The sequence below is a fragment of the Geotrypetes seraphini genome, chromosome 1, assembly GCF_902459505.1.
Source record: "Geotrypetes seraphini chromosome 1, aGeoSer1.1, whole genome shotgun sequence".
Taxonomy (NCBI): domain Eukaryota; kingdom Metazoa; phylum Chordata; class Amphibia; order Gymnophiona; family Dermophiidae; genus Geotrypetes; species Geotrypetes seraphini.
The window spans coordinates 252,733,345-252,758,700 of record NC_047084.1 but is presented as its reverse complement, the minus strand read 5'-3'; the positions used below and the strand labels follow the sequence as shown (position 1 = coordinate 252,758,700).

General features: G+C 45.4%; 1 protein-coding gene across 4 annotated transcripts in view; it reads right to left on the bottom strand.

Moving 5' to 3' along the window:
• Positions 1-278: 278 nt before the first annotated feature.
• Positions 279-25,356, bottom strand: part of ZBTB49 (zinc finger and BTB domain containing 49) — a 123,800-nt gene continuing 98,722 nt past the window's right edge. For 3 of the 4 annotated variants that reach the window (XM_033949290.1, XM_033949281.1, XM_033949272.1), the window contains 3 exons: positions 23,000-23,082; positions 8,460-8,621; positions 279-1,585 (listed from right to left, as the gene is read on the bottom strand). In XM_033949290.1, coding sequence (XP_033805181.1) covers positions 930-1,585; positions 8,460-8,621; positions 23,000-23,082 — 901 coding nt within the window. In that variant the 3' untranslated portion in view covers positions 279-929. The remainder of the gene's footprint in view (positions 1,586-8,459; positions 8,622-22,999; positions 23,083-25,356) is intronic. The other variant, XM_033949262.1, reaches the window with a different exon arrangement.

Genomic DNA, 25,356 nt, shown 5'->3' with positions numbered 1-25,356 from the left:
TTTTATGCCTAGCTCTAATGGGTAGTTGCGATTCACTAATAACCTTGAACTCTTAGTTCAGTGTTCTGCTTTTCTCAACTCAAAACCTCCTCTAACATCAGAATTAAGATTACCCCTCAACCAGATAACAATTGCATCCTATTCACCTAAGGTCCCATATTTTCTACATCTTCTCCTACTGTTTGTAATATTACACATTTTTATTACAAGCAAATTAAAAATGAACATTTTAAGATGAAATTACAAATATACTTGTATATCCAGTATTTGAATAAACACTTCTAATAAGTTAACCAACTGTAAAAAAATTTTCAAGAGCCTATATTTTTTTAACCATTTTTGTTTTTGGTACAAATGTTTATTATACAACTTCATTTTTCAATTTCATCAATACTCTGGGAATTATACTATCTGGTCCAGGCGATTTACTACTCTTCAATTTGTCAAATTGCCCCATTACTGGCCCCCCCAGATTTCACTAAGTAAAAAAAGAAAAGGCAAGAAAGATCATCAACAGTAAAATACAAAACCACCCATCTGTACCTCTGGCCTGTATCATACAGAAAAGCAAAATGAAAACCAAAACCTGGAAATGACATTCCACATATCACAAACTAGAATAGGGTAAAATATTTAGACACTATTTCAAAGGCCACATTTATGAGTTTCTTCTTGAAATCCAACTAGATGTTTTAGTTTAAAAAATAATAAAGTATCCAAATGAAATTAACTTCTACTTCATGGACAGTGAATGCTGCCACTTAAATATTTTGTTATACTGTCCTAATTCCTTTTTAATTTGTTCAGTGTGTATATCATTGGTTTGGTTTAATTACTATTTATCTATCTAAATAATATGTACCAACTGACAGACTGAATTTTTAATAAGGCCAATATTCTTTAAAATTCTGTTAATGCCAAATAAATTCTCACTGGTCCAGATCACTTTCATTCTGCAAAGTCTTCATGGCCAAGCCCCAGAGGGTCATGCTTGAAAAGAATGGCCCATCAGAGTTCCTAAATGCTGTGGAAGATGCACGACTACCTAACGTATCACGACTACCTAATGTATCATTACAGTGATTATCGAAACTTGCTACGGATGATCGAATCATGGAATTATCATCAGCTTGTAACGTTTCTTCCATAGTAGGAGCATCTGTGTAGGTATAGGATGAAGGAAGAGGATCAGGTGTTTGTCGCATATGAGGTTTGGGGATTCTACCACAACCTTGAATCACTGGCTGTAGTTTGCAATAAGAATTTGCAGAGTTCCCATCATATTCAGTCCTTATGTTATCAATTTCTTGACTAGGAAGTTTAAGTGGCAATAAAGCAACAGATATGTCCTGGGAAAATGAATCTGAACTCTGAGATTTTTCCAGGTCAGATGTTACCACTGTTTGAGAAAATTCCTCCAATGTATCTTGACTGTCCTTGCTAGCTTTACAGTGCATTTTTTTATGCCGCCGCAGAACTGCAGACCTGGAGAAGCACTTGTTACAAATTTCGCAAGTATATGGCCTTTCTCCAGTATGTGTCCTCACATGCCTACGTAAATCACCAGACCCTCCAAATCGTTTTCCTAAAAGATGGGGGGGGAAAAAAATTCTGATGATTTTCTGCCAGTGGAAACAAAGCAGCATTAATGAATTTGGCTTTATAACTAATGAAAGCTAAATAGTTTAAAAAACATAAATGAACACCATTTCTTGCACTTGGTGTATACTGACAAACAAGGATCAGTTTACATTTGTGTATGAGTCTAGGTAGCTAAACAATGGTTAGAATGTGAAGGCACATCCCATTTTGAAGGATTAGGTTCTTACCATGATAATCTTGTTTCCAGTAGAACAGCATATGATTCTTTACGGATGGGTTAAGCACTTCAACTCGTGAGTTGCTTGCAGAAGACATCAATCATTTTCTTCTCTCTGCCACCTTGTCTCTCTGGGCAGCGACCCCTCTCCTCAGTCTCTACCAAAGTAAGTGATAAGCATCCTGGGGGAGGGAGGGGTTAAGGGAAGGGAATAGAACTGGAATTGATTCAAGGATTTTATGAATAATTTCATGAAGGTTTTATTATATTTGTTTATTAGCTGGGAGGGTAGGGGAAATTTCATTATGCAGTAGTATTTGTAAGTTTTGTTGCGCTTATTATGTAATGTGCAAATATGTGAATCATTTATTGCGCATTTGTAGTTTGAAAAATCAATAAAGAATTAAAAAAAAAAAAAAAAAAAGAGTGGAGGGGCTTGGGGAGCATCCCAATTCATATAAGTGTGATCTGCTCTGCAATAGTAAATAAGAGTTAACAACTACCCAACAGGGCAACAATGAATGGTGGTGAAACAAAATCCCCCACCTATCTGTGTGCAACCAGCACTGACACTTGTATAGCTCTTAGCAAGGCAAAATGTGTTTATTGATTTTGTTATTAATAGGCTGCCTCTTCAAAGGCTGTGCTTCTCTTTCTTAGCTGCCACAAACCAAGCCACTGGATACTCTTCCAAGCCTCCTCAGGCAAAACAGACATCTGACAGGGCAGAGCGTAAAAAATTGTATGTTGTTCTAATGGAAAGAAGATTATCGAGGTAAAAATCTAATCCTTCCTTCCTGTTCGAACAGCATTTGATTCCTTACAGATGGGACATACTAGAGCAGTCCCTTGACAGATGAGCCTGCGACCAGCACAGAGGACCCGAAGGCCCCATCCGTTTGTGCTGCCATGTCCACTCTGTAAAATTTTGTAAAGGTATGGAAAGTAGACCATGTGGCTGCCCTACAAATTTTGTTGGGTGGCACTGTCCTGAACTCTGCTCAGGAAGACGCATACTTCTGGTGGAGTGAGCTTTCACAACAAATGGCAGCTGCTTTCCACGGGTAATGTACACCAAGGAAATAGTCATGCAGATCTATCAGGAAATAGAAGCTTTAGAGGCTGGTCTGTCTCAATGTCTAGCACTGGTCAGAACAAATAGGCGATCTGAAAGCGAAACTCATTTGTCACTTCAAGATAATGAAGAACAACTCTCCTGACATCCAGCAACTTCCAATACGTTCTGCTTCTTCTCATCCATGGGTTGAAAAGCGGGAAGCTGTATTTCCTGGTTGACATGAAATGCCAAAACTACCTTCGATAGAAAGGAAGGCATGGTGTATAAAGACACCCCCGGTTCCGTGAATCTGAGGAAAGGCTCTCTGTAAGATAACAGTTCTGACACTCTCCTCACCAAAACTAAGAAAATTGTCTTCACGGTTAAATCCATGATAGACACCTCCAACAGAGGCTCATATGGCGATTTAGCGAGAGCCCCTAACACAATGTTGAAATTCCATGTAGGGACTGACTGCTGACCTGGAGGGTAGAGCCTGAGAGCTCCCTTCAAGAACCTGGACATATCTGGATGAGAGGTCAAAGATCTTCTGTCCATTCGAGATCTGTAACACGAAAGACCAGCTATTTGAACCTTGAGAGATCCTACTGCCAGGCCCTTCTCTAGACCTTTCTGCAGAAAGGACACAGAAGCTCATAAAGAATATTAACTGTTTCTCCTTACACCAAATCTGAAAGTTTCCACACTTTTGCATAGACTGCTACAGTCACTGGCTTCTTCGATTGTAGAAGTGTTGTGATAACCATATCTGAAAATCCTGTTCGCCATGCCATAAGCCCAATGCGACACAGATTTTCTAGGGCTATGGGCCCCGGGACAGAAGATTCTGGTGTAACGGTAGTCTGAGTCAGCTGTCTCGCTGCAACCAAACCAGATCTGCAGCCAATCTGGGGCCACCAGGATTACCAATCCTTGATAGGTCGCTATCCTGCAAAGGGCCTGGCCTATCATTGGCATTGAGGGGAGGGTGGGGGGTGTCACATACTGGAGCCAGCTTACTGGCTAAAATTGTACTAGAATGTTTATGCTGACACTTCCAAGCTCTGACCTTCGACTAAAGAATGAGAAGCTTTTTTTTTGTCTGCTAAAGCCATGAAATCAAATGTTGGCCGTCCCAAGTGTTTCACAATGCATCTGAATGCTTTCTGGGACAAGGATCATTCCCCCCAAACCAGGGTACAGCAGTTGAGATAATTGGCCTGAACATTGTCCACTCCCACTACATTAGCTGCTGTGATGGCCTGCAGATGAGCTTCTGCCCAGTGACATAGCAATTGGCCTCCACCTGCAGCAGAGCACTCTTGGTTCCTCCTCGTTTGTTGACATACACCACAACTGTGGCATTGTCAGAGAAGATCCTGACTGCTTTGCCTTGCAGTTGTGCCTGGAAGAACTGTAGAGCTAACTGATGGCTGTCAACTCTAATCTGTTAATGGACCACACCCTCTTTGAGGTACAGATAGGAGTAAAGGTAGGAAATAGGGATAAGATTAGAGGATTAGAGGCAGTTACAAAATTAGTCAGGGACACTGTTCAGGCAATTAGGCCTGATGGGCTGCCGCGGGAGCGGACCGCTGGGTAGGATGGACCTCTGGTCTGCCTCAGCGGAGGCAACTTCTTATGTTCTTATGTAAACAATGTCCTTGTACTGGATAACCCTTGCAATGACCCCCAGCTGTAAAGACTGGCATCTACATCAGAACCACCCAAGACTGTAAGTAGAGAGGGAGTCCTCTGGAAAACGACTTTGGCCGGAACCACCACTGAAGATTCTGGTGCGCTTCTGCCATCCAGGCTAACTGCAACTGGAGAGAGTCTCTTTCAGGTAACCAACATGCTATAACAGTGTGCTCTGCAGGTGACAAAGCTAGGTTCTTGCTCATGGAATCACCTCTATGGTTGTTCGCATGGAGCTTAGCACCTGCAGGTAATGCCAAACAGTAGATATCCTCCAGAATCTGGCATCTTGAGCTTTCTTCCATGTTGAATATAAGCCTTAAATACTCCAGACATTGAGTGGGTTCCAGGTGGTTCTCTCTGAAATTTATAATCCTTCCCAGATTCTGCAGGAGCTGAACTGCCTGAGACATTGCCCGGTGACATTCTATCTTGGACGGCACTCTGATCAGCCAATCATCTAAATACAGATGAACTTGGATGTTTGATTTGCACAGATGCGCTGGTATCACCATTATTACTTTGGTAAAGGTGCAAGGTGCCACTGCCAAGCTGAAGGGCAGCGCCAAGCACTGAAAACAGCTCTCTAGAACATGGAACCTGAGAAACCTCCTGTGATCTGGGAAAATGAGTATAGGCCGGTAAGCCTCCATCAAATCCAATGAGGCCAAAAATTCACCTGGAGCTACTGAGGCGATGTGACTCTTTCCATCCAGAACCTGGGCACCTTTAACGCTGCATTGACTGACTTGAGATCCAGTACTGGTCTCCAATCTTCTGAGTCTTTCTTGGGCACAATAAAGTATATTGAGTATCTGCGTGAACCTGAGTGTGTCTGGAACTAGCTCTATGGCTCCAATTTGTAACAGCCTTTACACAGTTATTCTAACCTTGGCTGTTTTCTCTGGTCTTCCAGAGGGGGATGACAGAATTCAAGTTTGGAACCGTCTTGAATGATGTCCATTACCCAATGATCTGATGAAATCTATGCCCAAGGCTCCCAGAACTCCAAGTTTCCCTCCTATGCGGGGGATCTTGTAGGTCGACCTGGTACCATTGGGACTTCTTAGTATTTGTGGTGAAGTGAGAGCCGGATGTGGAGGCTCTTCTGGAGCCTGGTCTAGAGCCTTGGAAGGACCTTTGGATGAGGAGCCCACAGACTCATAGCACAGTTTTCTCTAGCTGTGAAGACACCCAAGACTGGAAACTCCCGGTACCTCATGGCTTTGTGTCATACTCTTCATCAAGTCATCTAGTCCTTTCCCAAAAAGCATCTGCCCCCTAAAAGGGAGTTTGCTCAAGGTGGCCTTCGACACTGAATCTCCCGCCCACTGCCTGATCGAGAGCATTCTGCGGGTGGAAATTAAATACCCTAATTTTACTCATGACCCTGAGCATGTCAAAAATAGCATCTACCACATAATGGTTCACCTCAGCCAGTACCTCAGGAGAGTACTCTGCCTCCTCTATGGCCAGATTCTGGCACAGCAATTTATGGCAGGGCAGCAGCTGTAGTCTTAAGGCCTGGTGCCAATGTATTAAACTGCCATTTGAGGATTAAGTCCACTCTGAGAGCCTGATAATGCTTCAGGACTACTCCACTTTCACTACGCAGAGAAGTTCTTTTACTAACTTGAGCCACCAGAAAATCTACCTCAGGTGGAGTAAATAACTGCTGGAAATCAGAAGCCATGGGATACAATTTCATTATTGCCATGGCCCCCGTCAGAGGGCCTCAAGCATCTCCCAAAGCTCCATTATCATCTTGGTAATCTCTGGGTGCAAAGAGAAGCACGGAGACTATGACTTGGTACTCCTTAACAGTGAGAGCTAGGCAACAGAAACCTGCAGGGTCTCTAAATTCAACTCCCACACAGAAACTTAACCTAAATTAAATCTGCCAGCTTAAATAGCCTGTGCAAATTTTGATACTCTCCCTGATCTGGGGCTGTAACTGACCCTTGGTCCCTGCTCCAAACTGAGAACTAGAATCCTTCAAGAAGGATATATGGCGGGGAGCAGCAGAATTGCATCCAAACCCATATCGTCCCAGTCCTTTTCCGACTGGGCCTCTGGTTCCTGCAGATCTGCAGTGAGACCTTACTTTGTGAAGATAAACTACTCTGAAAGCTAATCAGCTGACATACAGACAACCCTTTATGCTTCAGGTAAGCTGCATACATCAATCACAAAATTAGGGTCAAAAACCTGACTTGGGACCTCTGCTAGTCTACCACACACATCTCCTCTCAGGGTCAGAGAAATCTATGCAAAAGCGCTTCACTGGCTATGCCAAGTCATGTTTAAGAGACTCTAACAAGGCTTTATGACCCAGATCTCAAGCTTTCTACACCTCCTGACCTGTGACGTGACCAGAGGGGTCTAAGCGCATTGGCTCCTGCCTCCCTAGAATGCCTGGCAGCATAAGGAAACTCCTCATCTGACCATCCAGCTCAAATTTGGTATGAAATGAGGTCTAAACCACCTGAGAAGTCCATAATAATTGATTTTTACCAAAATCAAGGCAATTTGAGGCAGGAGGCGACGTCTGAAATAAAATTAGGGAACTCCAAGACCACCATGGCAGTATTTCAGTGCAAAAAAAAAAAAAGGCACATGGGAGAAAACCCAAAAGTTCAAAATGACTGAAATTAGGATTTTAGAGGTGAGGGGCCTCTTGGGACACTCTCAAAAACCTTTAGATTTTTCTGAATTCTGACCCACCCTGATTTTTCCATAGACAGTAATGAACTGTACTCACAGATCTGCCATGTGCTGTGCCCTGCATCGGCTTCTCACTGCATCTGGAAATGAAGAAGGGACTTCTGCTTCAGACAAGCAAAGGTAGCTCTAGTGGCTTGTCTTTTCAGGCTGCCTTTTATTCAGATTCCAAACCTGAAACCCTTGAACTCACACTCCTACACGATTCTTCAGGGAAGAGGGACGCAGCCAACCTCATCCAAGTCTCCCGGCCAATCGCAAGGTCTAATCAGCCTATGTTCCAGTACCTGACTACGCAAGGGCGAGCACTGCTCCCAGGGAACCTATTCCCAAAGTTAGAGCAGGATGGCCAGGCAGGTGCTCTTTTTAAGAGTGTGGTCCTCCTGGCTACATATCCAAAGATCTCGCCCTTCCCCCAGGCAGAGTTGTCCCAGGACTACTGGGAACATCTCAGCACACGGAAGCCTCAAAAAATATTGGATTAAATCACAAAAATAATAAATCTAGTGCAGAGCAGATAAAGATATCTTCTCAATTTGCGTGAAGAAGACCAAGAAGAGGGAGGCGCTACCCAGAGAGACAAGGGAGATGAGAGAAGAAATTGACCAATATCTTCTGCAAGCAACTCGCAAATTGAGGTGCTTAACCCATCCATGCTGTTTGCACATGAATTTTAGTTAAAAAGAACTGAAGTCAAAATTGATACAGTTATGAAGAAACAGAGTTGAAACAAGTAAATTTTCCTTTTTTGGGCAGTACTGAGTGGCAGTGAATCTTTCTATAGAAAATCATGATTTAAATCAAGTCTTTCTAACTAGTGATTTAAATTGCGATTTAAATCAAATCCACCCTGGTAAATGTACTATATTATTTAGGTTTAACTAGCAAATTTATTTTTTTTCTTTTTAATACTATACAACATCTATAAAACATTAACATTTTCATTGTTACAAAAACAAAACAGATCAAAGCTAGACAATTACATTTAGGCCACCTTTTATCAAGTTCTATTAGGGTTTTATCGCAAGTCGCTGTGGTAAAAGCTCAGATGCTCATAGGAATTCTATGAGGGTCAGAGGTTTTACCACAGTGGTCTGCAATAAAAATCCCTTATACAGCTTGATAAAAGGGGGCCTTAGTCTATAAGTAGGGTTTATTACTCACCACATGTTGAACAGCTGTATGGTCTCTCTCCTGTATGTCTAATTCTGTGCTTTATTAATTTTCGATGCATATTAAAAGATTTTCCACATTCATCACAGGTGAAAACTTTATCCGCTGTATGAGTTTTCTTGTGCTCATTTAAGTTACTGAAGTTGCTAAATCCTAAAACAAGAAATACACATATTCTTTTTACCCAAAATGATTTTTTTTTAAAAGTCAATGTTCAGTGTGGTTTAAGGCAGGTGGCTCCTTCCCATTAGATATTTAGTATCACTTAACCAGCAGTACTGCTGAATTTTGTCTCTAACTGCACTACCAAATGAGGGCAGTGGAACAGTCTGAGGCAGTGGAAGGGAAGAGCCAGGAATAATGCAGGCACCAATACAGAGTATCATCGGTACCCACATATCTAAGTGCCTGATGGTGATCTATTTTCTCAAGCGTTGGAAGGGAAAGGATGATGGAAGATTAGGTTCTTATCTTTGGTAATCTTCTTTCTGTTAGCCCCTTACGGATTCCGTACTCTTGTGATTTATCTCCACCTGCGAAATGGGTCTTGCAGAAATCCAGACTTTTCTCTGCACTGCTCCTCCCGCTTAGCTGAGGAGCACAGAGCCCCCTGTAGTTTAGTCCAAAAACCATTAAATAGTACTGAACAAAACAGAAAAAGAAAGGGAGCACGGGGAATCTCTGTGCTAAACAACAGCATTCTGTTCTGCTCTGCAATATAAAAGAACACGAAACAGGTAGTAAGAAAACATAGGCAAGAACATGGCAACACATGGAACCAACCTGCCGTGTGCAACTAGCACAAAGTGAAAACATACCATCTATACAGATATAGACACGCCTGTCTGCTGGCTGTAAGATAGAGAGCTGCACGGGAACGGGGATGACGGGAATCCCGCGGGACCCGCGGGGATCCCGCGGGTTCCCCCTTTGGGTCACGGGGATCCCGTGGGGACGCCCCCTAGGGTCGCGGGGATCCCGTGGGGACGCCCCCTAGGGTCGCGGGGATCCCGTGGGGACGCCTCCGAGGGTAGCGGGGTTCCTGCGGGGTTGGATCGCAGCGGGGTTGGTCGAGCCGCGAGGGTAGTCTCCTTCTCCTTACCTGCCCTGTCGCAGCACACATCCGAACGGAAATCTTCCCGATGTCAGCGCTGACGTCGGAGGGAGGGCTTAAGCAAAGCCCTCCCTTCCTCCGACGTCAGCGCTGACATCAGGAAGACTTCCGGTCGGCTGTGTGCGACTGCGGCAGGGCAGGTAGGAAGAAGGCAATGGCGAACGAAAGAGGGGGGAGGGGCGGTCCGCCCCGAAGAATGTGCACAGCCTGTCAGGTCCCCCGATCGACCGACAACAGGCCCGGCCGACAAACCTCCCTGCCCTGTAGCCGCGAATCTAAATTACCTCTTACAGCAGCTTCACTACTCCAGCTGCTGTAAGAAGGTAATTTAGATCGCGGCTACAGGACAGGGAGATTTGTCCGACCGGGCCTGTTCTGTTGTCGGTCGGGTGCAAAAGCGCCACAAAGGTGGAGGCAGGGAGGGAGGAAAGGTGGAGTGGAAAAGAAAAGACACTTAAGGGGGGAGAAGGCCGCTGAAAGTACTGGGGAAGACAAAGGGGTGGAAAAGAACGCTGAAAGGACATGGGGTAAACGGGAGGAAGGGGGGGGGGGGAAGGACCCTGAAAGCACTGGGGAAGACAAAGGGGTGGAGAATGCCACTGAAAGGACATGGGGAAGACAGAGGGGGGAGAAGGCCGCTGAAAGGACATGGGGAAGGCAGAGAGGGAGAAGGATGCTGCCTGACAGGACATGGGAAAGATGGTGGGGGAGAAGGACACTGAAAGGAAATGGGGAAGAGGGAATGGGAAGAAGACGCTGGCAGGGAAGAAGACAGAGGTGCCAGACTATGGGGGGAGCGGAGGGAAAAAGATGGGTGCCAGACCAATTTGGGAGGGGGGAGAAAGGGAGAGGCACAGTAACAGAGCAAATGGAAGACGCAGAAGGAAGAGAGACAGTGGATGGAAGGAACTGAATGAGAACATGAGGAAAGCAGAAACCAGGCAATAAAGGTAGGAAAAAAAATTTTTATTTTTTATTTTTTTGCTTAAGGATAAAGTAGTATATTAGTTGTGTTGATAAAAATTTATAAACATTAGAGGCTCTGGTAGAAACCCGTTTACAAAGTATGTATTCTTCCCAATTAATATTTCCAAATTAATAAAGTCTTTTTGCTTATTTTTAAATGGGTTTCTACCAGAGCCTTTAATTCAGTAGCATAATTAAATGAAATAACTATTTCTGTAGTTTATAGTGACGGGCGGGGACGTAGGGGATTCCTCGCGGGGACGGGCGGGGACGGAGGGGATTCCTCGCGGGGACGGGTGGGGACGGAGGGGATTCCTCGCGGGGACGGGTGGGGACGGAGGGATTCCTCGCGGGGACGGGTGGGGACGGAGGGATTCCTCACGGGGACGGGTGGGGACGGGTGGGACTTTGGCGGGGACGGGTGGGGACGGGTGGGATTTCTGTCCCCGCGCAACTCTCTACTGTAAGATCCAGAGGCCTGAAAGGAGAAACATCCAAGGCTGAAATATGCAGGTGATGCCATACGGAACCTGTAAGGGACTAACAGAAAGAAGATCACCAAAGGTAAGAACCTAATCTTCCATTCTGTTACATCCCTTCCGGATTCCGTACTCTTGGTGACATACCAAAGCAATGTAAACGTCTAGGGTGGGATAGAAGAGCCTGCCTACTACACTGAGGCCCCAAATGTGCCATCTGACTAAGCTGCCACACCCACTCTGTATAATCTAGTAAAGGTATGAAGAGACAACCAAGTGGCCGCTCTACAAATCTTGGCTGGATTAACCGCTCAAGACTGCCCATGAAGGAGCGACATCTCTTCTACTACTACTACTACTACTACTACTACTACTACTATTCATTAGTCGATTGAGCTTGCCACAGGCAATGTAAGTTGAGGAAATCACCATGTGAATCCACCTGGCAAAGGAGGCCTTAGACACAGTCCTGCCCTGCCTGGTTTGGTTAGAAAGGACAGATAGTCGGAAAGATGGAAGTCATTGGTTCTCTCCAAGTACTGAAGCAAGACCCTGTGGATATCCAGTTTCTGAAAGATCTGATCCTTTTCAGCTGACCCAGTGGACTAAAGGCAGGCAGACGAACATCCTGGTTAACATGGAATTCCAAAACTATTTTTGGAAGAAAGAAACTGTATGGAGGGAGACCCTAACCTCTGTAATCCAAAGGAAGGGCTTTCTACAAGAGAGCCTGCAACTCCGAAATGCGCCTGGCTGAGATAATTGCCATGAGGAACACTGTTTTGACAATAAAGGTCAAAGAGAGACATGTGTTTAAGTGGCCCAAAGGGAGCTGCAACAAGCCCTTTCAGAACCACATTAAGATTCCATGTCAGAAAGGGATGATGCAGGGGCAGCCGCAGACAAAGTGCTCCCCTGAAAAATCTGATCACATCGGGGTGTGTTGTTAAGCGAAATGAGACCGGTGGGCACTCTGAATCAGGCAAGTCCTGTCACCTGGACCTTGAGGGAAGCCACTGCCAGGTCTTTTTCCAGATTGGCCTGCAAAAAGGCTAGGATCATTGGGATGGGAGCAGACAATGGTTTTACCCAGTCCCTAGCACACCACAGCCAGAAAGCTTTACAAGCCTTTGCATAAGTTGCCATAGTAGAACACTTTTTAGACTTCAAAAAAGTGGAAATCACCATGTCAAGAGTATGCACGCCGACTTAAGGCTTTGCATTCAAAACCCAAAGTGCCATAGGAACAGGCCCCTGACAGAGGAGACCCATATGATATGGGAGTCTGAACTTCTCATCTCTGAAAATGGACCAGATCAACATACCATGGCTGGAGGGGTCAGTCCAGGGTCGCTAGAATCACTAGGCCTAGATGAGTCGTGAGCCTGCGTATGACTCGACCCACCAGAGGCCAAGGTGGAAAGACAAAGGAGTTCTTGAGTTGGCCTGGGGTAAACCAGCGCATCCAGTCTTAAAACTTCATGACTATGTTCTTCGACTGAAGAAGTGCTTGACTTTGGAGTTCTTGGCTGAAGCCATCAAATCCATCGTCGGTCTACCCAGTGACTCACAATGAGATAAAACTCTCTCTCTCTCTAAGAGCGACCACTCTACTAGGTCTAGGATTTGACGACTGAGAAAGTCTGCTTGTACATTTTCCACACCGGCTACGTGCACCATAGAAAGAGCCAGGAGATGCATTTCTGCCCACCAAAACAGCATCTGACCCTCCTGACTTATGGGAGCACTTCTAGTGCCTCCCTGTCGAGTCACGTATGCTACTGCTATAGCATTGTCGGAAAACACCCTTACCGCCTTTCCTTCCAGGGTGCTTTGGAGAGCTTGTAGAGCCAAACGTATGGCCCAGAGCCCAGCTCTTCTGATGATGAGTCCACAGTTCTTGAATGGAATTATCCCCACAATGACCACTAGGCAACAGTGACCACAACGCGATCAGATTCAAATTAGAAAGGGGGACTCCCATAGCAAGGAGGACCGCAACAACTGCGCTCAACTTCAGGAAAGGAAACTATGTTGCTATGAGGGAAATGGTGGGGAGGAAGCTCAGAAACATCTTTAGGATGGAGATGTAGGAAGCGCCTGGACCCTATTCAGGGACACCCTGCAGAAAGCACAAAGAATGTACGTCCCCAGTTTCAGGAAAGGCTGCAAGAACAAGCGGTCAAAGGACCCGGCTTGGATGTCAACTGAAGTAAAGAGGGCAATAAATGACAAAAAAGTATCCTTCCAGAGATGGAAAAAGGACCCAACGGAAGAAAATCACCAGGCGCACAGGAAATGCCAAAAGGAATGCCACCGAGGTTAGAAAAGCAAAAAGGAAATACGAAGAGGGGCTGGCCAGGGAGGCGAAAAACTTCAAGGCATTCTTCAGTTATGTAAAGGAGAAGCGACCAGCGAGAGAGGAGGTGGGGCCGTTGGACGATGGGGATAGGAAGGGAGTGATTAAAGAGGATAAAGAGGTAGCTGAGAGGTTGAACACGTTCTTCTCGTCGGTTTTCACGAGAGAAGACACATCTAATATACCGGACTCAGAGGAGCTCATGAGTGGGGAACAGGCCGAAAAATTGGAGCACATAGAGGTAAGTAAGGAGGATGTCCTCAAACAGATAGACAGGTTAAAATGCGGCAAATCACCGGGCCCAGACGGGATCCACCCAAGGGTTCTAAAGGAACTAAGACAAGAAATAGCGGGCACAATCCAGCATGTTTGCAACCTATCCTTGAAAACTAGAGAGGTACCAGAGGACTGGAAATTGGCGAATGTCACACCTATCTTCAAGAAGGGATCGAGGGGTGACCCCGGGAACTACAGGCCGGTGAGCCTGACTTCAATTATAGGGAAGATGGTGGAAGCTATGATCAAAGACGGCATTTGCGAGCACATCGAGAGAAATGGCCTACTGAGAACAAGCCAGCACGGATTCTGTAAGGGAAGGTCATGCTTAACGAACCTTCTGTACTTCTTTGAGGGAATAAGCAGTCGGGTGGACAATGGGGACATAGACATCATTTACCTCGATTTTCAAAAGGCTTTCGACAAGGTGCCACATGAAAGGCTGCTTAGGAAGCTGTGGAACCACGGGGTGGGAGGGGATGTGCACAGATGGATCAAGCACTGGTTGTCGGGTAGACTGCAGAGGGTCGGAGTGAAGGGCCAATATTCTGACTGGCGGGGAGTCACGAGCGGTGTGCCACAGGGATCGGTGCTGGGACCGTTACTCTTCAACATATTTATCAATGACCTGGAAAAGGAGGCAAAGTGTGAGGTTATAAAATTTGCAGACGATACCAAACTGTGCGGTAGAGTTAGGTCCAGGGAGGAGTGTGAGGACCTGCAAAGGGACCTGGACAAGCTGGAAGACTGGGCAAACAAATGGCAAATGCGCTTTAACGTGGAAAAATGCAAGGTTCATGCATATAGGAAAAAAGAACCCGTTGTTCAACTACAAATTGGGGGGGGCATTGTTGGGAGACAGCAGACTTGAGAGAGACTTGGGTGTGCTGGTGGATGCATCACTGAAGCCATCTGCACAGTGCGCAGCAGCCTCGAAAAAAGCCAACAGGATGCTGGGCATCATAAAGAGGGGCATAACAACCAGGACGCGGGAAGTCATCATGCCATTGTATCGAGCGATGGTGCGTCCACATCTGGAATACTGCGTTCAGTATTGGTCGCCACACCTCAAGAAGGACATGGCGGTACTTGAGAGAGTCCAAAGGTGAGCAACGAAACTAGTAAAAGGGCTGGAACACTGCCCATACGCCGAGAGGTTGGATAGGCTGGGGCTCTTCTCTCTGGAAAAGAGGAGGCTCAGGGGAGATATGATAGAGACCTTCAAGATCATGAGGGGCATAGAGAGGGTGGATAGGGACAGATTCTTCGGACTGAAGGGGACAACAGGTACGAGGGGGCATTCGGAGAAACTGAAGGGAGATAGGTTCAAAACAAATGCAAGGAAGTTTTTTTTCACCCAAAGGGTCGTGGACACTTGGAATGCGCTACCGGAGGAAGTGATCAGGCAGAGTACAGTACAGGGATTCAAACAGAGATTGGACGGATTCCTGAGGGATAAAGGGATCGTGGGATACTGAGAGAGGTGCTGGGATGTAATACAAGTATAGAAAACTAATCAGGTAATAAGTATGGAAACCCAACCAAGTCGTGAATGTGCAAGACCGGAGGATTAGGACTTCGATGGGAAGATAGGACTTCAATGGGAAACCAAGGTGGCAAGGGGGCCCCTTCTGGTTATTCAGACAGGTCGTGACCTGTTTGGGCCGCCGCGAGAGCGGACTGCTGGGCAGGATGGACCTATGGTCTGACCCGGCGGAGGCACTGCTTATGTTCTTATGATCCCCCAGCCCAAGAGACTGGCATCAGTCATTAAAGTGATCTACTGTGATCCTGAGGGGTTCACCATTCTTGAGAGCAGATCCCTGAATCCACCATCGCAGACTGCTCCTTGCTAGCTCTGTCCACAGGAGGAGTGTCTGAAGAGGATGATACTGAAGGGACCACTGGGACTGCTGTAACAGGTGCATCTGCGCTCTGGCCCAGGGTACTACCTCCATGGAGGCTGCTATGTATCCCAGGACCTGAAGATACTGCCAAGCAGTGAGACTTGAGATCTGTCTGTGTGGCTCGGGAAGAAAGACACGGCCTTGGAGCATGTCGAACCAAACTTCCAGATAATCCACAGCTCCTCTCAGGGTAGCTAGAATAGGAGAGGACCTCTGCCACCAGGAGAGCTGCCTCTTCAGCTACCAGTCGGGCCCCAGCCAGACCGAGACTCAATCCACGGGATTAGGATCCAGGCGCCAACAAAGAGTGGGGAGGAAAGTGCAGCCAACACCATGTGCACTCCGAAGAAACATAATTGGTGCCTTTACAATCCGAACAACACTCATGATCGAAGTGAAGGAGTGAGCAAACAACAGGAGAAACCCCCGAGCTCCACAGTTCCAGGAGGCTGGCTGAGCGAGTCCCTGCAGGATCCACCTGTCAGTTGCAGACAGAAGTCTGCTCCTCTCACGCAAGCTAGGGAGTCACTGGAGCTGAAGAGCAGCAAAAAATCTGCGCAAAAACTGCAAAAAAATACTTGAAAAACAAACAAAGACTGAGCAAATTAAAGTTGCTTCTCCAGGCTCACTTGCAGAAGAAATGACTGACTGGGAGCAGCAGGGAGGAGTTGCTGAAAACAATATTCAGTATCTCCTGCAATGGACTCACGGGAGCGGATACAAGACCCTTGGGGTTCAGCATACCATCCCTATTGCACTGGAAATAAAAAAAAATACATTTCACTGCAAGTACCACACAGACCAGGACACAGTTGGCATGATCTGTTATATTTCAGTCTCGCATGAATGTTGACCCCTTGACAGGTGGTGTGCTATTCTTATAAACTGAGTAAAACTGAGCAATGCCCCTTAGACAGGGCCTATGTATAAGAGGAAGAAAAAAAGTTCTTCACATAAGTTACCAATATTGATCAATTCAGTTTTTCTCTGAGAAAATGAATTCTGATTGGTCACAATGGATGGATACATGGATATATACATACCCAAAGAACCTTACTATGAACATATTAAAATTAAATAGCACACAGAAATGACACAGAAGATGACACAGTCTTCAGAGCATACAAGGAATGCAACCACAGCCACTTAAACTGAAAGTGTGGACCATCTTAAAACATAGCAAAATATATGCACACTTCCTTTTATAGTTTTAACCAGGGCTCTGAGCATTCTGGATGAAATAAAGCATTCTGAATCTCGATTTCAATTTACTAATTTCCACAATCAGGGCACTCTTCAGACAGAAGTGGTTTCTTATTATATATCTGAGAACTATTACCGTATTTTCACACATATAACACGCGCGTTATACGTGGTTTTTACAAACCGCGCATAACCTTGCGCGTTATACGTGTGAGCGCGTTGTACAAAATTTTTTTTACATAGTTTCCCCCCCCCCCCGATTCATCACCCGGAAGGAGCGCTCGCACTCCCACCCCGAAGGACCGCTCGCACCCCCACAGCCTCCCCCCCTCCCCCATGGAGAAGCTGTCTACCTTGTTTCCGGATGCCAGCCCAGCTGCTTCCTCTGCCGGCGGTCCTGCCCCTTCTCAGAGCCCTGTGCTGCGCTGCTTCCTCTTCAGGCGGTCCCGCCCTTTCTCTGATGTCAGAGAAAGGGCGGGACCGCCGGAAGAGGAAGCAGCGCAGCAGGGCTCAGAGAAGGGGCGGGACCGCCGGCAGAGGAAACAGCTGGGCTCGCTGGCATCCGTAAACAAGGTAGACAGCTTCTCCATGGGGGAGGGGTGGAGGCTGTGGGGGTGCGAGCGGTCCTTTGGGTGGGGGTACGAGCGGTCCTTCGGGGTGGGAGTGTGAGCGCTCCTTCGGGGTAGGGGTGCGAGCGGTCCTTCAGGGTGGGGGTGCAGGTGTGTGTGAGCGGTCCTTCGGGGTGGGGGTGTGAGCGGTCCTGCGGGGGGTGAATCGGTCATCGGGGAGGGGGGGGCGCATCAGGCTTTCAGGGTAGGGACAGGACTTCAAGGGGGAAAGGAGAGTCGGGGCGGGTGAAAAGAGAGTCGGGGTCTCCAGAGGAGAGTCGGGGCGGGCGAAAGGAGAGTCGGGCAGCATGCGCGGTATACGGGTGTGCGCGGTATATAAAAATTTCTGTACATAAATTTGTGTTTTCTGCGCGCTATACACGTGTGCGCGTTTTACACGGGTGCTCATTATCTACGTGAAAATACAGTAGATGCTAGAAGTTGGTTTCACATAAATATATTGAAGCAATATTTCCCAGGCCCTCATTTATTTATTCAATTTTTTTAGCCCGTCCTCCCAAAGGAGCTCAGAACGAGTTACAAATCAGATGCTCAATTATTTTCTCCATTTGTCCTGGCGTGCTCACAATCTATATAATATACCTGGGGCAATGGAGGATTAAGTGACTTGCCCAGTGTCACAAGAGCAGCACAGGGTTTGAACCTATAACCTTAGGGTGCTGAGGCTGTAGCTTTAACCACTACTTCACACTCTCCTCCTCATTTTGCAGTATTTCAGTGCGGCAGAGGGAACATCCCAGAGTGGCCTCAGGCAGCAATTGAATAAAAGTGGATTGGAAAAATTGTTCCAAGATGCTTTCACCTACATATAGACCTGCAGCCAGTCTTGCCTCCCCTTCCCCCCCCCCCTCACATCCCAACTGCCTTGAGACAGATTTTCACTCTCTTTCTGCCCCCCCCCCCCCATCTGCCCTCAGCCAGTCTGTCCCTTCTCTTACAGGCCGATGTTCAGAATATAACGCTGTCAATAGAGGCAATCAGCGCTAAACTAGCACCGGCTGCGCACATGTTCAGAAGGTAAGGTTACCATTTTTCAGGCCACAAAAATCCAGACACATGGCCCTGCCCTGTTCTGCCTCGGCCCCGCCCCCACAGACCTCCTTCTCTTCTTCCCTGACAAGCTCCAGCCACACCTGGAGGGCCTGGAGCAAGCATCGATGTGCGCGACATCATCTGCGGCTGGAGCTCATCAGGGCTTTCCAAAACCCAGACAAACTACTGAGTTTTGGAAAATCCGAGGACATGTTCAGGTTTCCCCCGATGTCTGGTAACCCTATTCAGAGGGCATGAGCACAGGAAGCAGTGCTAGTGCTGAAAATCATTGCGAACAATGTGCAAATGAGCTGCTTAGTTAAAGTCCCACCCAATGCTCAGAATCAGTGCCCTTGAAGAAACTGACTTACTGCAGGACCTTTAATGCCAACATGGAGCTGGAGTTGGGATTGGGATATTTTTCTAACCTCTGTACCACCTTTGAACTTACTTTACTGGGATAGGCCATTTCCATTGACAAATTTTACCCATACAGCTCTGGCAATGCCCCCCTCCCACACCTTGCAAACCATATCGGCCTATGATCTGATTGCCACCCCTCCCCTTCCACCTTGCAAACCATACCAGCTCATGGTCAGGATTGCCCCCTGCACCCCCTTCTTTCCCATTTCTAATTCCTATGCTCTGCTACCCTTATCTACACTCGTTTGCATTTTTTTACCCCCCCCCCCTTAATTCTGTACTTTGGTCTGTGCTAAAGGGCGGTGATAGCTAAGATGGAAAGGCTAAAGGAGATCAGCTCCCCGGTTTTACTGGGCATGTGCACAAGAACTTTGCTTACTGCACAGCTCTGGTAGGTTTGAATTTCAGGGCGCAACAAGAATCATCTGTAAATTTGAAACAAGCAAGTAAAAATTAAGGCTGTTGTGTGGAATATAGAAGAGGCACAGTCCCTGAGGAAACTGTGTATTTAAACGGGTAGCCATCAGGCCGAAATGCTCAGTTGTTTATCTTCAAGCCTGCTATTAAGAATATTTATCAATTTGTATATATGCCTAAAAAGACCAATGATTACTACACCACCCCTGTAAGGGTGTATGAGGTCTTGTGATAAAATCAGTCATATTCTGTATAAGTTTGTTTTCTGCAAGTATGAAATTGTGATCTTTTTGAACAAACTGAAGTTTTCATCTTTTTGATTGGATAAACTAAATTATATTAACATTTTGATATCACCTCCGTAACGCCAACACATAATCCCTCCATTGCAAAATACTGTGCATAAACTTGTGCCAAAAAAAAAAATTGGATCCTTACCATACTATAATAATAATAATAATAATAATAACTTTATTCTTATATACCGCCATACCCATCGAGTTCTAGGCGGTTTACAACAATTAACAAATGGTCTGCATTGACAAGCTTATTTACAACATGTTACAAGCAGATTTACAAACAAATTACCTGTAGATTTACAGTAAATTACAACGATTTACAATTTACAACAGATAGCAATGAAGTTACCACAATTTACAGTAGTCTGCAATGAAAGGGAGATGTATAACAGTTTAGCTGAAAATTGTGGGTTAGATCGGACTAGACAAGGGAAGAGGAGAGAGGGTCGAGGGGGAGTCAGGAGAGGGAGGAAGGGGTTGGGGGAGGGGCCGGGGTTATTTGAGGTGAAGGGATTAAATAGGGGTCGTGATTGTTGAATAGGTAAGTTTTTAGTAGTTTTCTGAAGGCAAGGTAATTAGGGGCCTCGAGTATCACCTGGGCCAGCCATGGGTTCAACTTGGCTGCTTGGAATGCGAAAGTACTTTCGAGGGATCTTCTGAGAAGGCAGTGTTTTGGCGAGGGGAAGGCGAACAGTTGGATTCTGCGTGATGTCCTTTTGTTGCAGTAAAGGTTGAAGTGGGTATTTATGTAACTTGGGGAAGAACCGTTAACCGATTTGTAACAAAAGCATGCAAATTTAAAGAGAACTCTAGATTCTACTGGCAGCCAGTGCAGTTGGTGATAGAATGGAGTGACATGTTCCCATTTCTTTAGGTCAAAAATGAGGCGCACTGCGGTATTTTGAATTATTTTTAATCTCCTGGTAGTTTTCTTTGTAGCGTTAAGGAAGATGATGTTGCAGTAGTCGAGAGTGCTGAGGATGAAGGATTGTACGAGTAGGCGGAATGCAGTGTCATTGAAGTATTTTTTTATGGTGCGAAGCTTCCAGAGTGCCGAGAAGCTTTTCCTGGCGATGATGTCGGTATGGTTTTCTAGGGATAGGTTTTTGTCCAGCGTGACTCCCAGAATTTTTATGGTCGAATCGAGGGGGAAGGTCTTTCCTTTTAGTTGAATTGTGGTTTCCTTGATTTTATCTTTGGGGAGGCTACGTTAACTCCCCTCACTCAAAGAGCAACAACCTTACACATGGAAAAAATAGCACTGTAAAATTTACACCTGGTCTTAAAATGCATATATCTCAACGCCAGAGAAACAGAAATGGAAATGCAAGATATCGGAGATGCATATTTTCCCAAAGCTGACATGGTCCAATAAATAAAATATATTTTTCTACCTTTGTAGTCTGAGCATTTTATTTTTCCATTTTATTTGTTTCATGTCTCCTTTCTCTATTTTTCCTGCCTTTCCAGGGTCTCCTGTCCATTTGACATATTTTCTCTCTCTAGGTCCACTATCCATCTTCCCTCTCTATCCCTATCTGTCCTGTCCAGCATCTACCCTGTGTATCCTAAACCAGTGTTTCTCAACTCAATCCTGGAGTCCTTGTCAGTCAGGTTTACCCACTCCCTGGCACCATACCATCAACCGACCAAAAAAAAAAAAAAAAAAATTAAATTAAAAATCAAAACCAATTCATCCTACCGAATCATATTACCTACCAACGCCTGGAAAAGATTTGATATGTAATGTAATATAACTGCTTTCATCCAATGTTACTAAGACTATACTCATTCTGTTACTATGTCTTACCCTAAATGTCATGTACCCTCCTGGAAATGTCCAGCTTCTTCTTATGTAATCCGCTTTGAACCGCAAGGTACAAGCGGAATAGAAATCACTAATGTAATGTAATGTAATGTAATATCCACAATGAATATGCATGAAAGAAATTTGCATATAATGGAGGCAGTGTATGCAAATCAAGTTCATGCATATTCATTGTGGATATCCTGAAAACCCGACTGCCAAGGGGGTATTCCAGGACTGAGTTGTGAAACACTGTCCTAAACCCTTTGCTCTCCCCCCTATTCAGCATCTGCTTTTAGGGCCCCTATCCCTCCCCCTGTGATCAGTATTGTTCCTCTGTGTACTCATTCCCTCTCAGTCTATTATCTCCCCTCTATGCCTCTGTTCCTGTTCTCTCTCCATGAACTATCCCACACTTCTCCCCTTCTAGCAGTACCCCTCCTCCTCTTCCACCTACTAGCAGCACCCCTCCCCTCTTACCTCCATTCCACCTTCTAGCAGCACCCCTCCCCTCTTACCTCCCTTCCACCTTCTAGCAGCACCCCTCCCCTTTTACCTCCCTTCCCCCTATTACTTCCCCTTTCCTCCTCCATCCAGCAGCACCTCCCATTCACCCCTCCAAGTCCCAACAGCAGCAGCTTATCTCCTTTTCTGTCCCTCTCCACTGATCGGCAAAATCTCATCTGTTTTGCCTCTCCCAACCAGCTGCTCCTTTTACTTTTTGACCGTCCCCTAATCTGTCTTTATTTACTTGCAATGTTGCTGGACTAACAGTGCAGCGATTCAGGCCCTGATGCTCAAAAGGTTACCATGCAAGTAAGACTGGTTGTAGCCAATCTTACTTGCAAGTTAGCTCAGCCTCTGATGCACAAAAAGGTTCTTGGGGGCTTTTACCGATTGTGGTAACAGCCACTGATAATCCTATGCAATGCATTACAAGGAGCTCATTAGAATTAAAATGAGCATTCCATATAATGCACAGAAAGGAATGTCCAACTTTTACCATACAAACTTTTCCAGTAGGTCTAGAACTGCTGGCAACTTTTCTGGTAGGAGCAGTTCGCATGAATTTTAAATTCTGATGTGAATGTGTGTCCCATGCCTAAGACACACACACACACACACACAAAAAAAAAACCTTCCAAACTTGCTGTAGCAAAAGAGGCTTGAGCTGCAACTGGAAGCATTTTTTTTTTCTTTTTTGCTCTTGCTGATGCTTACCTCCAGAGCTCCGGCGACAACAGCCCTGCACATAAGAACTAGGTCTACCATTCAGCTCTTGTGTGCAGGTGCCATCCAGATTTTCCCTATTTCACTGCGCTACTCAGCAAAAATAGCATGCATATAATTTGCATGCTGTTTGCTTTGAGCATTGCCCGGCATATGAAAGTTGCTCCCAACCTGGCGTTTTCCATTGGGTTGCTGGAGTTCTGTGCATATGGCCCTCAGTTAAATGGCTAGTATGCCTTTGGGGCTTCGTTAGGCTGTGACCTGCCTCTGAAGAAAGAAGAAGTTGCATCACCAGAGGTGGGCAGGGCCTAGCAAAGTTCCAGAGGCAGGCTAACCGGCTGGCTTAAATGCTAAACTATTGCCTACATGCATAGAAAGTAACTTTCTTACCTCTCCCACAGATATCACACAAATGAGGCTTTTCTCCACTGTGAATAACAATATGACGCTGGACATCACCAGAGGCTGCAAACCTGTAACAAAATTTGAGAATTCAATTTTAATTTTTTTAAGATTTCTTTCACAATAGGATATAGTGATATGCTGTTTGCCAGTATCTTGCTTCATAAATCTGGAAAATACGAACATGATTCTTGAGGATGTATTTCACCCTAGCTGACTCCAGAAAGCTCAATAAATTCAGATGCTTCTCCAAGGTTGTATAGTTCTACAGTACTTCCTAAAAAAGGAAAACAATGTTTGAAGTAAAAGTGGTTTTCCAAACACCAATGTGTTTAATTTCAGTCCTCAATTATTACATTTAAAGTATTTACCATATTTGCTTGCCATGCTATGTCTCACCATACCATGTTTTCTCATATTATGTTTTACCATGCTTTGTTAACTATGTTTTATCATCCCTGTCAGACAGTGTATTGGCACAGGGGTTGGAACTGCAGCCTTGGCACCCTGGGGTTATGGGTTTGGGTCTAATATACCTTGTGACCCCATTGTCCAAGGTATATTAGATAGATTGCAAGTCCGCTGGGACAGATAGGAAAAATGCTTGAATACCTGAATAAATTCATGTAAACTGTTCTGAGCTCCCCTGGGAGAATGGTATAGAAAACTGAATGAATGAATAAATAAATAAATAATTCCAGTTGCTTTAACATTAACATCCGAGCAGCAAAGATTTTCAAATGAATATTTTATTGTTAACTAGTTAACTAATTAAGCAACACATATAACAAATACAGGTCACTGCAACTAGCATACAGACCAAGACACAGATGACAAACTATAGCTATATGATTCAGGGTTCCATGTTAGGAGTCATTGCCCAGGAAATTCGTGGCCATTGAGAAGCAGAAATATTATGCTTAATCTCAATGCTCCAAATGTCTCTCAGACCAGTTTTTGGCTTTTTATTTAAAAATCCAGATAATAATTTATACCACTGTGCGGCTAGGTGTCCCATGAAATCAACCTGGAAACATAGGAACTCCAAACTATATTGAGTATTAAGAGTTTTCCATTCAGGGAACCCCACCTGAATAGCCTGCTTCAGCTGCAACCATTTAAAACTTTGTGATTTATCAAGACCAAATCTAATTTGCAACTGTGAAAAGTCAATAAAAAAAGTTTTGATTTTTTGAGTGAGCCATGGTTAAAGTCTGTGGTTAAAGGAATTATCTTCCAAAAGAAAATATATACACAATTTTTTTTCTTACAAAAAATCATAAATATTAAAAAAATGCATAAATAAAGACAAGTTGACACCAAATAGTTAGTACTGTTGTGATATGTATTGTGAGTGTATTACAACAGGTCGGGTGCATTTGATAAAAACTACGGTAAGTCTTAAGGAATTTTGGTGTTTTTTTTTTAAACCTTACAATGTAAGTACTATCTCCACATCTTTCTCAGCCTAAATGTATAGAGTCTATACATTTAGGCTGAGAAAGATGTGCAGGTAGTACTTGCATTGTAAGGTTAAAAAAAACCAAAATTCCTTAAGGCTTAGTTCTCTGCTGAAAAAAATCACTGAGGGACAAATGTTAACCATTACCAGCATATGTATCAATAGTTCAACTGCAACAAGTTTGGATGCCTTCGATAAAATTTAATGGAAAGCTGAGGAGTCACCTTAACTCTAGTCTTGTGTGTTCTGATGTGCCAGGACTTTTATTTCTCATACTTGATCTATCACAACGTTTACTCCAGTCTCCTCCTCCTCCTCTCTTAGTCTGGGCCTTTGGGGGGGATCAGCTCGGGTGACAGACTTCCTCGGCTCGGGTCTCTAAAGGTTTCGTGCTTCATTTCCTCCTCGGGTCTTTCAATCGGGGCCTTTGGGGGACGGGTCCTCCACGGCTCGGGGGTCCTTCTTGGATCCGATTTCCTCCTCCTCTGAAGGCTTAGTCTCCTCCTTGGGTCTCTCTCTCTCGGTCGGGGCTTTTGGGGGGATCGGGCAGCTCACTCAATTAAGGCTGTCTTCCTGCCTAGCCTTGCATGTGACGCCTCCCGACCAATCAGTAGCATTTCTTCCCAGTGTGCGACGTGTGCGTATGTGCTGAGCTCACTGCTGAGCACGGCTGTTCTCGCCGTGGCACCACACCCGGACCGGTTTCTTGGATCGACGGAGCATTAGGTAGGCCTCAGGAACCCTGGTTCTATCCCCATGTGAGTCCCATGGGCCTTGGGGGGCTCCCGTGGGAGTCCTGTGGGCTTTGGGGGGTCCCTGTGGGAGTCCCATGGACCTTGGGGAAGTCCCCATGGGAGTCTCACGTAGCTGGAGGGAACCCAAT